The following is a 16,464-nucleotide window of genomic DNA, read 5'->3' on the forward strand; positions in this document are numbered from 1 at the left end:
ACAAAGAACCCAGCAAAATGAACACCGTTGTTTGGGTAGAAAAATACAATCCAAATGAAAACCTCTTTCACAGGGTGACACCTGTTATGTAGCACAAAACGTCAAAAACTGCAAAAAAATATAGAGACAGAGGAGAGACATGTACCTCTTGAATAACCCTTCCTGGAGGCCTTTGTGGCTGGGCCACAGCCTGCTTGTTTGTGGATGGGTTCTGGTTTTCTCTCTCTGAAAAGTTGTCATCACGCTCACCCTGCTAGACTTTGTTCCAAAAAAAAAAAAAAAAAGAAGAAAGAAAGAACGTGCAGGGACAGCGGGAAAGCACTGCTCTAAACACTTAAATGCGAACATGTGAGTGTGTGTGTGCGGCTTCTCTCCCCACATCATGAATGTGTTGCTAACATGTCCAGTGCACGCTTGGTCAGGACTGAACCAGAGCGCCACCGGGTTTGTGTCGCGTTCCCCCGCCCCAACGCTTCCCTCACCCCGACCACTAGGGCTCATGCTCTAAGGTTTCGCCCCACGCTCTTCTTCTCATATTTTTTTTCTTAATCTTCCGCCGACTCTCTAAGCTTGAACTCCTTCCATCGATCCTCCTTCATGTTGAGTTGTTGTTTTGCCTTTGGAGACGCAGATGCACACAGAGCAAAAGAGTGGAAGAGAGGGAGGGAGAGAGAGAGAAAGAGAGAGAGAGAAAAAGAGGGAAAGGGAGCGAGTGTTGTGATCGATCAGATGTTCGCAGCACCGACAGCTGCCCCCAATTTTCGCCCCTCAGCCGATCTCCTTCCACTGTCGGTAGAACTCCACGATGTTCTTCAGCTCCATGCCCGCCGAGCTGGCCGCCTGGACGGCTGACTGTTGGATGGAGGAAACAAAAATGCTGTTAAACCACCGTTTGCTTCTTTAAAGGTACAGTTAGGAATGAAACATTTTCCACTCTGTTCTGTATGCAACATGCATGTGCCTGTCTACAGAAGAAACATAACACATTCACAAGACCCATCACTTGGAACAAAGGCATCATGTTGGTGGTTGAGACGCCAAGCCTCCAAGCCAAGGACTGGTTGAAACCAGACCAGACCAACACACCAACTAAAAGTTAACAGGAGGTTTGCTGATCATTGAGACTGCCTCCACAGCAGGCGTATGAGGAAAAAAAGACCTCAGTTTCACTTTAGAGACCGCTTGGACCTCGCTAGACCTTGGCTGGTGGGCTCACCGCTCTCTCCAGCGCTGGGATCACAATCGCTTATATCTGCTCATGACTGGCGCAAAGCGCAAGCGCAGCGTGGAGGTTATGTTTTTGGCGGCAATTATCTGTTTGTGTTCAAAATAACTTGAAAAGTCCTGAATTGTCGAAAATGGACATGGGATCACCCCCGTCCCATTATAAAGGATTCGTTAACATTGCGAGATTTTCAGCATTTGTGCATATGACTTCACAAAAAATGGCCAAAGCACTTGAAAAAAAAAACAGGACAATTTTCCAACAGGTTCTACAAAATATCAGAGACTGATCCAGATAATGGAATAATTTCGTATACTATGATCCAGAATATGAACAAATACGGGCTCTTTGGAAAAGACAACAAATGAAGCTATAAACATGCAACAAACACAATTACATATAGCCAAGACACTGTGGAATCTGGAGTGTGCCAACAGATTTGTTGGATCTCGAAGCTATGGAACTAGATCTAGAAGAAAACCACCATTATGGAAAATGTGATTTTTGTGAATAACTACTGAGATAATATTGATATCATTATGAATCCATTGCTAATGGTATGTTTTCATGGTCAATTAATCTAAAAATGTATATAAAATAAACGTAGGACTGATATTTATGGTGTCAATCATAATATGTGGGGAACGATGGTGCTTGGCGGAGGTCTGCACTCTCAGAATGCTTTTCTAGTTTCAATATGAAATTGTGGGGAGGTGTTCAGGGCAAGTCCGAACAGTAGAAGGCCTTGGGGAAGACCCAGGACACGTTGGACGGACTAGGGAGGAGCTGGACGAAGTGGCCGGGGAGAGGAAAATCTGGGCCTCCCTGCTTAGGCTGTTGCCCCCGCGACCCGATCTCGGATAAGCGGTAGAAGATGGATCGATGGATGTATATGAAATTGTAAACCTTACATGAGACTCTTAGCATTAATCTGGGTGGACTTCACCCTACTAAGAAGGCAGGTCCAAACAGTACTGTGCCAAAAATGGAGTAAGGAACCAGCAATTTGGTACCACTTGACAACACAAACCGCGTGCGGCACCCAACTGGACCACTCTGCGATGACGTAACTGACCTTCATTGCCACAGAGCGACCGCAAAGCTCGTCCACTTGATGGCCGGTGAGGAGCGTCACCATGCCGGCCGTGTCATCGTCTCCGTTGCTCTGGGAGACGGTCAACTGACGACAGCTGTCTACCATCTTGTACAGGTGCCTAGACCAAGCATGACAAGACATGAGCTCTGTTCGCGTGTCCCTCAGAAGCGCTATTGTGTACTTGATACACTAACGCTGCACCCGTGAGTGGTGCAGATGGCAGCGTGCCATCAGTACACACGATTTCCTTTATCTCTACTTGACGGAAATGCTCCGTGATATGCTCAAAATCCTCGGCACTCATTCATAAAGGTGCTTTATGTTACGTTACGTGTACCATAATGATACGTACCAGGCGTCGATGTCCTGGCGTTTCAGTTTATCCCTTTCAAAACTTCGACCCGACTCCTTCTGGCAGCGGATGTACCTGCGTGGTAAAGAACACTCCAGTAACAGTGACGGCGGCAAGACAAGAAGATTTTCAGGAATCGCGCACCTGTTGCCTTTACGGAACTCAGATTCCAAGAAGCGGATGCTGTCACGCGCGCCGGCATTCTCCTTCTTGAGTCGGTCAAGTCCATCGATCACTGCAGCACAACAGGACATTCCACACTGAGCGTGTTGGGAATTTAAATGCGCATTTGAGGAAACGGATGCGAATCAGTGTGCTGACCCGTTCTTGGGATGATGATGATGAAGCACCCGCTGCCCGCCAGATGCCGGATGACGCTCAGGTTCTGGCACAGAGCTGCCGTGTCGGGCACCAGGTAAGGAGACATGGAGGACTGGGCCTTGGGCTGCTGAAGGCTGCCCTCTAGCTGTGACACCTCCAACTGCAAGGACAAGACAGCAGGAGAAGAGTCCACTCTTACCTTTAGCTACATTTCACACGTAATGAGACAAGAGTGACATTATATTCACACCTGGAGTCGAAGCTGGGCCATGTCCCGCATCAGTCGATTTCTACGGGCCTCCTCTTCAGCCTGGACATTTATAAAGCAAAAATCTTAAATGCAACGTTCACATTTGATGTGATGAGAGTTCCACACAGACAGAAGCGTGGGAGGTCAGAAGTCGCTCACCATTCGGAACTGGGCCTTCGCCTGCTGCACCAGATTGTCGGGCTGCGACTGACTGACGCTGGTGAAGATGCCCGCCTCCGGGTTGAAGTGCAGCACGTTGCCCTGGAGACTGGTGAGGAAATGGCCAAAACTGCGAATGCAACACACTCGCACGATGCACTGCAAGAAAGCAACAGAGAGCAGACTTTTATGTAATACGCCTGCTTGTATGGGAGAGCATCACAACACTTTTCCATGTGTTTAGCAATCATTGCATAGATTAAACACCAAAGACACTCCTTGATACAACTCACAAATTTGATCTTTTAAGATTTTTGCAATTCCGCTAAATACACTGCAAAGCCATAAAAGCTCATTAGAGCAGCGATTCTCAACTGGTGGGTTTTTACTGAGTCGCCGGTCTTAACCTAACACTTTTATTCTTCAGGGGATTTTTTTTTTTGCAGCAGCAGGGTGTGTGGTCTATTAATACCCCTATAGGAGGCAACAATGCTCTGCAGCACCATTTGAAACCCATTGTCATAGAAGACCACCAACCTTTGTTAGTCGCCTACTGCCATTTGTGAATAAAAACGTATCGCTGAAATGTTCATTAAACCTGTTTTGTGACGACACACGGTTATTTTTCACTACCTCAATTCGAACTGCACTGTCTTTTCATTAAATATAAGATATTTGATAAGTCTGAGTTGTAAATTTTCCGCAAATGGGGTCATTATTTGTGATGAAGCGAAACTAGTTGAGAAGCGCTGCATTAGACTATATTATTTATTTTATACACATGCCTGAAAAACCTCAATTGACAAATACAGGTAAATATAGACATGACTGACAAAGTAAATGTCAAGTATAAAAGTTGCAGGTCATACAATAATTATCCACTGAACATTTTGGCATTTCATAAAAACCATTGAAGGAAACAGCCACCACTGACTCACATGCGCCTCTTGAGGAGCGCAATGGTATTACAGCCTGAGCAGCGGCGACTGATCAAAGCAAAAGTAAAATCTTGCCTGCATGTTGTTGTGTGTCTGCATGTGTGTACCTCCTGGAGTGGGCTGAGAGAGGCGCTGTGGGGAGCGAAGTCCATGCGGCGGTGAGCGACGGTGAGAGCGGGCAGGTGTCGCAGTGCCACGTCCTCGGGCAGCAGTAGAGTCTGGACCAGAGCGGGCCGCTCACACTCGTTGAGCAGTTCCGTCACCTCCGGGTTGAGGTCGACCTCTACGACGCAGATGTCGGCAAGGTACGTAAAGCGGTAAGCTAATGTTGCGGACAGCGTAGACGTGGCTTTGTCAGCAACTCACCGGCCTCCAGCATCTTGTTGCCATCTGGTAGCAGATTGAGGAGCACAGACAGGCGGTTCCAGAGGCTCTGAGAACTCTGCAGAGAGAGAAAACTTCAAGTCACTCCTGAAGTGAACGTCGGGGACAAAGTGGCGTGCCCTCACCTGTGCACACATGAGGATGATGTCGGTGTTTGTTCTGAGCCAGTCGATGAAGACCTTCACCACCTGGATTAAGCCCTGATTGGTCAGGATCTCCAGCTTCTCCAGCAGCGTCTTCTCACTGTGCACAAAATGAGCGCTGTGCTGGCTGCCCTCTGAATCAGAGTCCACGTCTGAAGGAGGAAGTTCACATTCATGCTTGAACTTGTTCTAAACTGAACAACAAAAAAAAAGCAACATTACCATTTTCATTTGTCCCATTGGGGGCTGTCTGGTTGGCGTTGCAGGGCGAGTCATTGGCAGTGATTGCGGTCTCCTGGGAAGGTGGGGTGGAGTCGTCAGTGGGGGCGGGCCCACTGGAAGCAGCTTGGGGCCTGAGCAGCATGTTGCTGAAGGTGGGCGCCAGGCGGAAGCAGCGCTTTGCCTGGAAAAGCTGGGAGGACATGGCCTGGAGGTTGCTGCTGATGCTGGCCTCGCTTGCCGTCAGGGGGCCGTTAGTGGTGGGCGGCGTGTCCCCACCCTCTTCCTTGGGGTGTTCTTCATCCTCTTCTTCATCTTGCCGCTCCGGTGCGTGGGCCTCCTGGCTGCCGCAGTTGTCCGCGTCGTCCATGTCCTCCAGGTCTGAGCGTGATTCCTGGCTGTTCATGTCAGAGTCCGTCTCCACATCAAAAGCTGTCCCGCCTTCCTCCTCCTCCTCAGAACCGCTCCCCCAGCAGCCCTCCTCGCCCAGTGGATTGTTCTTCAGCTCTCTACGGAGAGTGGACGGATCGGGTGGCGCTCCAGGCGAGGGGCAACCAGCTGCAGCGGCGCGATCTCTTGTCGTTGCCGCCGCCGCCGCCGCCTCCTCCTCTTCGTCTTCCTCGTCTTCACTCTCAAAGCCTTCGCTCAGGTCGCTCTCATCCTCGTCCCCTTGCCGGTCCTTGCGGGTGCAGCGGCGTCTGCGGAGCCGAGAGAGGCGGGTGTACTTCTTCTTCTGCTTCTGTTTGTCCTCTTCTTCCCCGCCGCTTTTCTTGTTGGCGTTGACTTCATTGTTCTCTTCTTCGTCCTCTCGATCCAGGGATCCGTTCTGCAGTAGCCTCTCCTCAGGCCCGTCTGTGGGCAGAGCATCCCTCGTCTCAAGGTCATCTAGAGGAGAAGAGGAGGAGAAGATTTTGTAATAACCAGTGCCTTGGCTTATGGAACTGTATTTTTAGGCCATATTTTAGAAGTTCTTTCGGTAGTTATGGCCCCCATTGAGCCCACGTAGCACAGTGGCACACCAAACACGGGAGTGGTGGAAAAAAAGCTTTCTATCTACAGGATTGGAAAGGGATGACGGGAGAGTAATGGGGTCCTCACACTAGACCATTCGTAGCGTGCTGGAATTGGGAGAGAGTCCGGCCCCCTTTCGTGGCCCCCGCTGGCCTGCGCTTCACTGAACATTTGTGCCGTGGCCTGTTTTCTTGCCCCATCACTTCCATTGCTTCTGTATCACTGCAATGTCTCTAACTTGGTGGATTATTTCCAGTCTTATTCTTTGCAGTAATCGTGGACCGTGATATGTGAATTTCCACAAAGTCGAATTTCTTTCATAAATAAAATATTTGCATAGTTAGAACACAGAAAACCTGTTTGCAACCTTTTCAATAGGCTTTTTAACATTAGAGCCCTCAAGACTGACAAACTTACACCACTACAGTCACCTTTACAGTGTACTCCTTATTGTCTCTGCCCATTTTTTCCACCAAAATTCAGCCAATTTAAAAACAACAATATAAACAAAAAATACACATATAGCAGCCGGTCACACAACTCCTCACTTCCTCAATTACAACTCAGCCAATGCCATTCCCCACAACAGAAATAACCACTGTATGACAATCAAACATAACTAAGGAACATGCTTCATATGTGAAAATGACTTAGTGAACTATTTCCAGACTTATCTAGAGTTATATCTATCTTGTGCATGGTTCCATTAATTTCTGCGATAGCAGTGATCATATGACTTAGATCTCCTTACACAGTGAGTGAGCGTGCAGTGGGTTTGACTTGTGGGTCATTTTGAGTCTTTGTATTTTATTTCTATTACGAATCATGTTGGTTATCACAAAGAATCTGCAAGAAGTGGTCGCATAACAGTCATTCTATGTCTCTGCTACGTTGCACGCATGCGTGCAGTAAAAGAGGGGAAGTGCGCCACACCTGGCCACGATTCAGTGCACTCACACTTGTCAAACGTACTGTGCTTAAGGTGTTACTTGGGCCCAGATGGTACAATTGGCCTACTGTGAGGACGCCATCAGACGAACATGTTTGACTGGAGCATGTTTGTTAAGATCAGGTATGTCAGGTATGCGCTGCTACAAAAGTTACACCCACTTTGAGCTGCAACAGCAAAGTCTGTGAAGGATTGCACTTTTGCACCTATCAACATGTGCACTTGTTTCGACATGGAACCGGCATCTCACCTGCGGCGTCAGTGTTCAGTGGTGGCACCTGGCTCTCCCCTTCCTCCAGTTCAGCTTGTAGTCTGATGTTCACATGGTTGACCAGATGGGAGAACAGGGCCAGCGTAAAGGCAATGGATGCACTGTACTGTTTTGACCCTATGCAAAAACAAAATACACACAATGACATTCTCATTTAAAACATGATTGCTGTCCAGTTTGTCCCACCTCCTCTCTTCAGGCTGTGCACCACCATCAGGCAAGTGACCACCATCTTGAAAACTAGCATGTCGGGCAGCACAGCGCAGGAGCCATCGGTGTGCTGCTGCTCCTCCTCCTCCTCGCTGAGAGAGTGGCAGGCACCGCTGTGGGTGTGCGCCGGCGGCGGCGGCGGCAGGTAGAAGAGCACCAAGTTGAAGTCCTCCAGCACCGACTGGCACAGCGAGGTCAGCTCTGCCTCCATCAGGCTTGAGAAACGGGAAGACATGTAACCGTGGAAACGTTAACAGGCAGTTTCAAGGCGCTTTTCTCAAAAAAAGTTTATTGGTTCGTAATTCGCATGTTCGGACTATGGACTATCCCTCCCCGCCCACAGTGCAGTTCACCTGTTTTTGGGCTGCAGCAGACTTTGCAGGTACATGAAGCTCACCAGGACGCGCTTGATGTCTCTGGACCTGCAGGAACGGCAGGATCATGGAACCAGTGACAAGGGCCTTTCAGACCAACTGAACAGTGATAACATCTTAAAATCATATACCATATAATGCGCCTTAGGCCACCAGAAGCTTTTGCTTACTGTTGCTTTAATTACCTCTTTTTTTTTTCTCTTCACAGCCAGTCATTTTGGCGTAGTAAAGTAAATTGGACAGACACAGATGTGAACAATAACATTAAGTAGGGTTCCATACCATTTACTTTTAAGGGAGGCAGCTCCCTGCCATTTCTCAAGTGTAATGGGAGGTCACATTAATTACTTAACGGACGCTGTCTCCATTTTTTCAGGACTAAAAAAAATGTCATTTTAGCGTTGCTGAAACAATGCTGAAACAATAGAAAGTACGAGTCTGTTTGCTACGACTACTCATGGCAGACTGTGAGAGCCACCGCTGCCAACGGCTACTTTTGGACAAATGAGCATCCATAACATTATCTTTTCAATTCTGAATATGCAGAGGATGGCAAGAAGAGAGAGTGAAACGCCGGAGCAGACAGGGGGTGAGAGAGTAAGGACCGGCATGACTCGGTGGTGTAAAAGTGGAGCTTACCAAGCCACACAGACAGAAATGGCACACAGTGTTACCATCAATGGAAAGGCTTTGTGTGTATGGCGAGGAGGACACTGCTCCAAGAGACTGCATCACAACAAACTAAGAATTGTTAGCGCTAACAAACCCTGCACTGGCACAAACTTTTTTCCACCTACTCAAAATCAACTGGAAAAGACACCTCAGGCCAGCTGAACCAGATGGACAACTGTCCATCGTGCAAGTCACCGTGATATTACTTCTGACACATGAAGCACATAGCGCATGATATAACAGCTATATACAGAGTCCATCTAGCTGCGTACAAACAAAACACGGAATGTAGGCTAATACTTCAGATAATTTGGGTGTCTACAGTATGTGTAGTTGTTCATATGCTTGTTATTGTTTCCCCAGTCAGCACAGATGGGTGTCCTATCGCATTGTTTTGGAATGGGTCCGTTACCTCTCGATAGTGGCGTGAGGCGTTGTAAGCGAGGCGCTGTGTCACGAAACAAGAAAAGTAGTTCTTCGGTGTTAGCTCCTACAATAACAAAGTCACCGTTGCTTGGTTAATATACAGGTCACGTTATGAAAATAGAATATTGTTGCCGTTTTTTGGAGGGTTTTTTAGAGGGCTTTATCGTCAATATAGGTGTGTCGCATTACGTGCATTGTTAGCTCCCTCATGCTAGCTGTTTTTCTCTCTTTAGAACGCACAGAAAAGGGAAAGACGTGTGTTCATGTTTCAGATAAGATTGTGGATGATGGGCAAAATTACAAAAAGGTGCAGGTTTCCTTTAAGATGGACATGCTTCGGTGAGAAGAAAAATCTCGTAATACTTTATGTTGGTCGACTATTCTTTCATGGGTTTTTTTTTTATTTCCCATTGAGGCGGGTCAAAGTGCTTGTGTAGTCTTCCATATTGCGTTGTTTGATTATGCAACTGCCCATTTGCGCATGCACAACACTAACACTACTTGGACAAGAGACTTGCCAGAGACGTTTCGGGAATTTTGAGACATTGTGTGCTGCAAAAGGGTTAATTCAGTTGACATTTTGAATCAGATTAATAATGATGATGCATTAATCTGCACCAATTGTGACAGCCCAATATGAAAAAATATACAAAATTTGAGATATAACAAATTCCTCCAAACATCGCTGAAGTTTTTCCGAGCAGTGTCCTCACCTCTGTCGGGATGGCGACAGCTTCTTCATTTCCTGCTTCTTCACTTGGTGGTACATCTTGGCTGCTTTGTCAAAGAGGCGCTTCAGGTTGCCATAGGCACCTTCAAAGGGGGTCTCCGACTGGATACTAGACGCCAGAGGGAGACAATTCTGTCAAAATGTGCCACTAAAAAGGTCGGCTATCATGCAAAAATTATGTTTTCACAGGATTATGCTTCCCTACAGCCTGTTTATGAGCACAAAACGTGAGAAAATCAATCAGCTTTTCATGATGTCATGAATGAAAAAAACTCCCTCCTTAAGGACATCATACTGTACTCCACCCCAGCTAGCTAGATGAAAACGCATGTGCATAAAGGCTTCGCTACACATCTTAAAATGCAGCTTGGAGCTCTACCAAGAGATGTGGGAGCAGTAAGTTTGATCACTTACTTTTTCTTCAGTGTATAAGCTAACCTAGCAGGTTGCTGCTGTTAAAATATGGGTGTAGTGTCAGCACTTTCGCTAACATAGCTACGTTAGTGTTGCTAACATTTGTGTGCTCCTGTGCCACTCCTTAATGTTACGTCTACTAGGTTGGACAAGTGCAGAGTTAAGAGTGTATATGTCAAAAGTGGACAATAGCGCATCTCGGAGACGCACACTCTGGTGTGGACAAATACGGCTCATTAGCTTTAAAGCTACAGATGCACAAAACGACGTGTTCTTCCTAAAAGCACTTTTCAACAGCATCAGGGTTAACACACCTCCTATCCGCTACTGTGCGACTTATTTATAATTAATGAAAAATATTATCATATGTGAGCTTTACAGACAAGAGACAAGCGACCTTGCTATGCGCCACTCACCAGCGTAGATAGTAATAAGTTGCTTCAACATTGTAGAACTTGCTTCCCGCCAGAGTACCCAGCTGGTTAAAAGGCATCCCTGCAGAGAAGAGGGTTTAATTCTTTGTGAAAATAAAATATGCAAGTAAAGCGCGCCTGCACAGAGCCGGTAGTGTGGGCTAGTCACTCACCGACGTGCGGCATGACGGAGAGCGCCTGATGGTAAAACCTCTCCGCCAGATGCTCCGCCTCCACCCCGGCGAGCTCGTTCTGGTAGCGAGCTGGAGAAGAATGCCAGCACATTAGGAGCCTGAAACATTGCTTTTCGGTGATTAATTTGGTGCTTTAGTACCTACCGAGATCTCCGAGGTAGACAAGGCAGCGATGACAGGCCATCTGCGCCCACTCCATCTCCTTGGGGGAGGCTGACACCGCCTTCTTTCGGCCTGCAGTTGCATGTGGCATGTCACAATGCAGAAAAGCATGAAATATGCACATATATAAGCTACCACTCGTGTGTTAACTGACCTATGAGGGGGTCGGTGACATGGGTCCAGTCGATGCAGTTCTGCAGCTCCAGCTGGTAGTGCGACTGTATATACAGCAGCAGGTGCTGGTAGAAGCCCACCCCAGCGATCAGGTGGGTCCTGTAGGCGCACTCCAGCACGCTGCGGCTGTGGATGTGCTACAGCACAACAAGGAGAGTCACAAATACGACTTCAACGGACAAAGCCACTTCAAAGATGACACTAAAATACAAACAACAGCAACAACATCTGTCAGCATCTGCAGTTACCTTCTTGTTGGTCTTGATGACCTGGATGACCTCATAGTAGACCTTCCTCCACAGGAGCTCCTCCGCCTTGCGGCCATAGTCGACAGGGTGCAGAAACATCAGTTTCACGCAGAGCTCCCTCAGTCTGACAAGAAGAGGAGGAGGGAGAATTCCATCAGGGCGGGAATAAGGGTCGGCTCGGGAATATTTTACAAATTAACGTGAATAACTAAATAAATATAAATATAATAGCTATGTAACATTTGCAATCCACATACAATAAATACAAAATATGTTTTAAATTCCAATAAAAATACACAAAGTTAATTTGTTTTAATTAAATTAATCAGAATGTACACAAACCAAACCAACCCCCCCCCCCCCCCCACACACACACACACAAAAGAAAGATTTGATTTCATACACCACTGCCCAGAACACACACACCGCACAGAACTACACTCAACTTCCCACAATGCAATGCAATTCTTCTTAAAGGGCCAGGCTCGGCCTGTAACAGTGTTCATACGCTGTAAAAAAAAACAATAAAAAAATAAAAATAAAAAATTCACAAAAATTGCACTAAAAAAAGGGAGGGAACATTGTATTGAGTTTGAGTTGTTCCTGATGAAGTCAGCATACATAAAGTGAACGCTTATGGTTTTTTTTTTTTGTCATCTCATCAGGCATCAGATAAGCAGAGACAGTGGCAGCATCACTCTGTCGACTTCCTTTTCACCGGCATACTGCGTAATCCCAGCCACTGCTTCACATTTAACAATTATTACACGAGCTTTGGTGCCGGGCGCCACATATCCTCGCTCTCTGTGTTCTTGGAGACATTCCTGAGACATTATTGGATGGATCCAACTGTGCTAAATATTTCCCGAGAAGAGAATGTGATATCCGACAACAACTAACAAGCACAGGCATCTGCCTGCTCACATTCAATTATGCAGCGGAGGGATCCGATCACGCTCAACCAGTCACGGAACGACTGTAATGAGATCACTCCCCGCCGGTTACACATGATAACCATCGCATTTCATCAGTGTTTCCCATGCTTTATCAACTTGCCTCAAATATGCTCGATATTGTTTGTAATTATGTTCAAGGCTGTTTGTTTTTGAAAGCCAACAGTAAATACAGTACATGGCGGGACACATACTCGACGGACGGCTGGCGAAAAGGGTCGTTTCTGGAAGTGACGTCGGCGAAGGCCTACGTGTCGATGGGCGCGGCGTAAACAAAGGCTTCAAGAGGCCGCTTGACTTCGTTGGGTTTATTTTTAATCAAAATAGCAGTCACGCCAAATCTTTGTGTTGCCGCTGCCTGTTCAGTGTTCGAGCGATGCTGTCAATTTGTTTTCTTTTCCAAAAGACAAAGGTTTAGGACAACAATGAACGAAGCAAGTACAGAGAGCAGGAGACAAATGGACCCCCGCCTGGCGTTCTGTTCTTTGCAATGTTCATTTCACTGAAGACTGCTATGAAGACACGCCTTTACGAGAAGCATTTGACTTGAAAGTACGGTATAAACGCATTTTGGATGCTAGGATTCTAATCCTGGTAATTTACACTTACCATTCTGTGTTTGAAAACGACCAGTACTCATCTCCATGTCTTTGTCATCGGTCACCTCAGCCTCAGACATGCTAGTTCTATCGTTGGTGGTTCGAATAAGTACAGCTTAATTCCCTGTTCTGCAAGTTCTCTATTTTCCTCGAAAACTATTGACACAGCGCTCGCTCAAATCTTTGCTATAAATCACTGTAAACATCTTCTGTCTCGTCCATCCTCGCATGTTTGTTTACTCTGCTTAAGATGAGAGCTGCGCCTTCGCCGACTTCACTTCCGGAAAAGCCCTCTTTTTTGCGGCGGCCTGTCTCTCCTGCCACATACAATAAATGTAATTTTCACAAATCTACCGTTCGCTTTCAAAAAACAAACTACGTAGAACATAATTACAAAGAAGAACATATTCAAGCACAGTTGATAAATCATGTCAGTGATTCTTTAAAATCAGTGCACACTTACACACAGGCCAGGAAACATAAACATAAACATAAATATATATATATATATATATCTTTTTTAAAATCACACCTGCGTGTTGCACTAATACATTATTATTTTTATTCTTCTGTTTAGATATATTGGAGAGACGGGTGTCCACCACTGCAGATGGCAACCGCAATGAAGGACGCTGAGCACTATTGTCTGTGTTCCAAGTCATGAATGAATGAGATGGTCATTCCTCGTAGGGATGGCTGATATACATACATTGCATATGTAAATCCAATGACAGGCGACACCTACTTGTTCCGGAGGCTGATGTTCTCCGGCTTGAAGACCTCCCTGTAGGACGCTTTGCTGCCGATGATGACGTCCAGCTTGTGCACAGACTCCACCACCGCCCTGGAGAACGTGAAGCACACAGGTTGTTGCAGATGAGCGGGCATCAAAACACAAAAACACACACAGATCACATTCCTTTCTTTTTCATCGCGTTCAGGCAGCTAAGACAGGACGCTAACACCTGACAAGAGCTTGTTTTAGCAGCAGGTGTTCCTCTGTTGCACGACTTACTTGACGTGTTATAAAAGCTAATAATTGACCTCCCTTAATTCGGATCAAAAACACGCCAATGTAGCACAATGACGTCCAATTAGCACCTCTGTTAGCAGGACACAAAAACGGCCTCATTCTTACCTGTAAAGCCGCTTAATGAGAAGCACTTTCGCCTCCGGTTCGCTGTCCTGTCCCGGTCCACTCATGTTACTCACTTGTCCCGGTCAGTGTCACCCCGTCGTCACCCGCTTGTCACGGGTCCTCTGGGTTGGCTCCCCCCTCGGCAGTGACAACCGTGTTGTTAGCCAGCTAGCACTAGCCTCCGTGGTAGCGTTAGCTCGCCAACCCCGGTCCCGCCGAGTCTCTTTCGTTTCGTGTGAACTTTGGCGAGGGCCCCCTCTGCCCATCCGTTCCGAACACCGGGTGAGAGCGGTGCCCGGTAATGTGCGCTCTTGTAGGTCAGCTAAAGCGCCCTGGTTCGCCTCTGGTGTTGCGCTCCAGTATAGACATTGCGACCAGGGCGGCCATTCTTCCTTACAGTTAACCGCTCGGTTATCGCGAGAATTCAGAGAACACGTGACAGGTTGCCAGATGGGTATGTAAATCCCCAGTTTTCTACTTGCGATAGATGAACTTCACGTCGGAAGTAGCATTTAAGTATATTTGATTCATTTTTGGCATTCAACCCTCATTGTAAATTCTTTTGATTTGCAAAATGTATAAACTTGCAGCAGTTAATTTCAGTGAACCAACTGAACAAAAACAGTTTAAATAGCTCATGACTTTGGCGCGTGGTAAGTCAATCACGTGACACATATACTGTATGCAGTCGTCCTTAGCCACTTGGCGCTTCAAATTTCACGGCTTCAATCTATCACAGTTTTTCAAATTATGTCTTGGTTAAATCATTTCTGTTTCATGATTGACTACGGCCTATAATGAGTCTAAAAATATGCATGTTTAAGCAAATCTGATGTATTCTTGGCCCAAATTAAGCACTTTCAAGCATAAAAATGGCTCAGTGAGGTAAAATACATTCAGAAGACGCGCATTCAAAGACGTTGGGATGATATGTAGTATTCTGCACTGGTCACTAGGGGTCAGTAATGTTACATTGATGAGACAATAGACACCTCTAACAGCAGGGGGGAAAAAAAAGAGTTCTGCAAATATCAATCCGGCAGAGGGTGCTGTCTCAAAAGTCTTTTTTCTCAATATTTTCCAGCAGGAAGATGCTTTGACAAGACATGATGTTTTGTAACTGCACGTTTAGTAAGTACAATAATGCATACTGTATGCCTGTATTTGTTTTTTATGTGCAAAACTGAATTTCTAATGTGTTTAATAACTGTGAGAGGCATTTAACAGGGAATAGAGCAGGGATGTCCAAACATAGTGAAAAAAACAAAGGATGCAACTTTTGCAAGCGACACATGTAGATATGATAAGAAGTTATATATATATATATATATATACAGTATATTTTAAGGAAAAAACTGCATTTCAGTTTTGTGACATAAGTGCTAAAGCTAAAGCAGTATTAACTTTTTGCCCATTTTTTGTTTTTTTTAAATTTTCCAAATATTTCAGAAGAAAGCTGAAATATCTTTGTAAGTTTTTCTTCTCGTAGTATTATGACTTTATTCTCATTTACTTCTGTTTTATTATGACTTTATTCCCATAATAGTCTAACTTTTCCCCCAACTATTTCTCATAGTATTGCGACTTAAAAAAAAACATCATATTTTTTCTTCAATATTTCAGCTCTATGCTACTAAAATGACATTATTTTTCAGAATAATATTATTACTTTTTTCTTAATATTTAAAAAAAAAAAAATTTTCCTTTTTTTTCTTGCAAAATTACAGCTATTTTTTGTATTTCTGCTGCTGTTTTTTTTTTTTTTTTACATTTTCTAACTATTTCAACTTTATTACTGGAAATCTTCTTTTCGTAATATTAACACTTTATTCCTATAATATTTGACTTTATTTCCATAATATTATCTTTTTTTCCAAACCTAATTTTCCAAATTTACAACTTTTTTTTATTTGTTTCTCGTAATATTATGAGTAATGACTTTTTTTTCTCTTAATATTAATTTTTTTTTTCTTTTTTTCTTGTAAAATTACAGCTATTTTTTGCATTTCTGCTGCTGTGGGTTTTTTTTTTTTTACATTTTCCAACTATTTCAACTTTTTTACTGGAAATTTTCTTTTCGTAATATTAACACTTTATTCCTATAATATTTTGACTTTATTCCCATAACATTATCTTTTTTCCAAATTTACAACTTTTTTTTTACAGTCACTGTGTTATTTAGTTTTTATTTTTTGCTGGAGGGGATTTAATGTAGTTGTACATCACTAAAACCTACCAGCATAACGATACATGATATATTTGACGTTAATAGCAGTGAAAGTACATAAAATATACACAAACATGGAAGTTACACATCATTTTACAAATGTAAACATACTATACAGAGTGGATGTGAATTCAACGTGGCACATCTGATCCATCAATATTGCATCTTGTCATCCAACCTGCTGCGGAAATTTTAAAAATCAGGAAGATTTT

General features: G+C 44.9%; 1 protein-coding gene across 1 annotated transcript; it reads right to left on the reverse strand.

The window, feature by feature from the left end:
• Positions 1-268: 268 nt before the first annotated feature.
• Positions 269-15,347, reverse strand: smg5 (SMG5 nonsense mediated mRNA decay factor). Its single transcript, XM_054780729.1, has 22 exons — positions 14,026-15,347; positions 13,633-13,731; positions 11,336-11,459; positions 11,068-11,224; positions 10,896-10,985; positions 10,731-10,820; positions 10,561-10,639; positions 9,714-9,839; positions 7,882-7,950; positions 7,505-7,743; positions 7,298-7,435; positions 5,091-5,972; positions 4,851-5,020; positions 4,708-4,783; positions 4,449-4,624; positions 3,404-3,562; positions 3,245-3,304; positions 2,995-3,154; positions 2,818-2,908; positions 2,674-2,748; positions 2,301-2,439; positions 269-852 (listed from the first exon to the last, which is right to left on the reverse strand). The coding sequence occupies exons 1-22, from the start codon at positions 14,088-14,090 to the stop codon at positions 769-771; spliced, it is 3,348 nt and encodes a 1,115-aa protein (XP_054636704.1). The 5' UTR covers positions 14,091-15,347; the 3' UTR covers positions 269-768.
• Between the last annotated feature and the right edge of the window lie 1,117 nt (positions 15,348-16,464).

Source organism: Dunckerocampus dactyliophorus, chromosome 7 (assembly GCF_027744805.1).
Source record: "Dunckerocampus dactyliophorus isolate RoL2022-P2 chromosome 7, RoL_Ddac_1.1, whole genome shotgun sequence".
NCBI classification, from domain to species: Eukaryota; Metazoa; Chordata; class Actinopteri; order Syngnathiformes; family Syngnathidae; genus Dunckerocampus; species Dunckerocampus dactyliophorus.

Bases quoted from the DNA above. Each gene is read 5' to 3' on its own strand.
- smg5 (XM_054780729.1), bottom strand. From the start codon at position 14,090: ATGAGTGGACCGGGACAGGACAGCGAACCGGAGGCGAAAGTGCTTCTC. The intron at 13,732-14,025 runs GTAAGAATGAGG...CACGTTCTCCAG, and splicing joins CTCATTAAGCGGCTTTACAG to GGCGGTGGTGGAGTCTGTGC. The intron at 5,021-5,090 runs GTAATGTTGCTT...TTCCTCCTTCAG, and splicing joins CAATGGGACAAATGAAAATG to ACGTGGACTCTGATTCAGAG.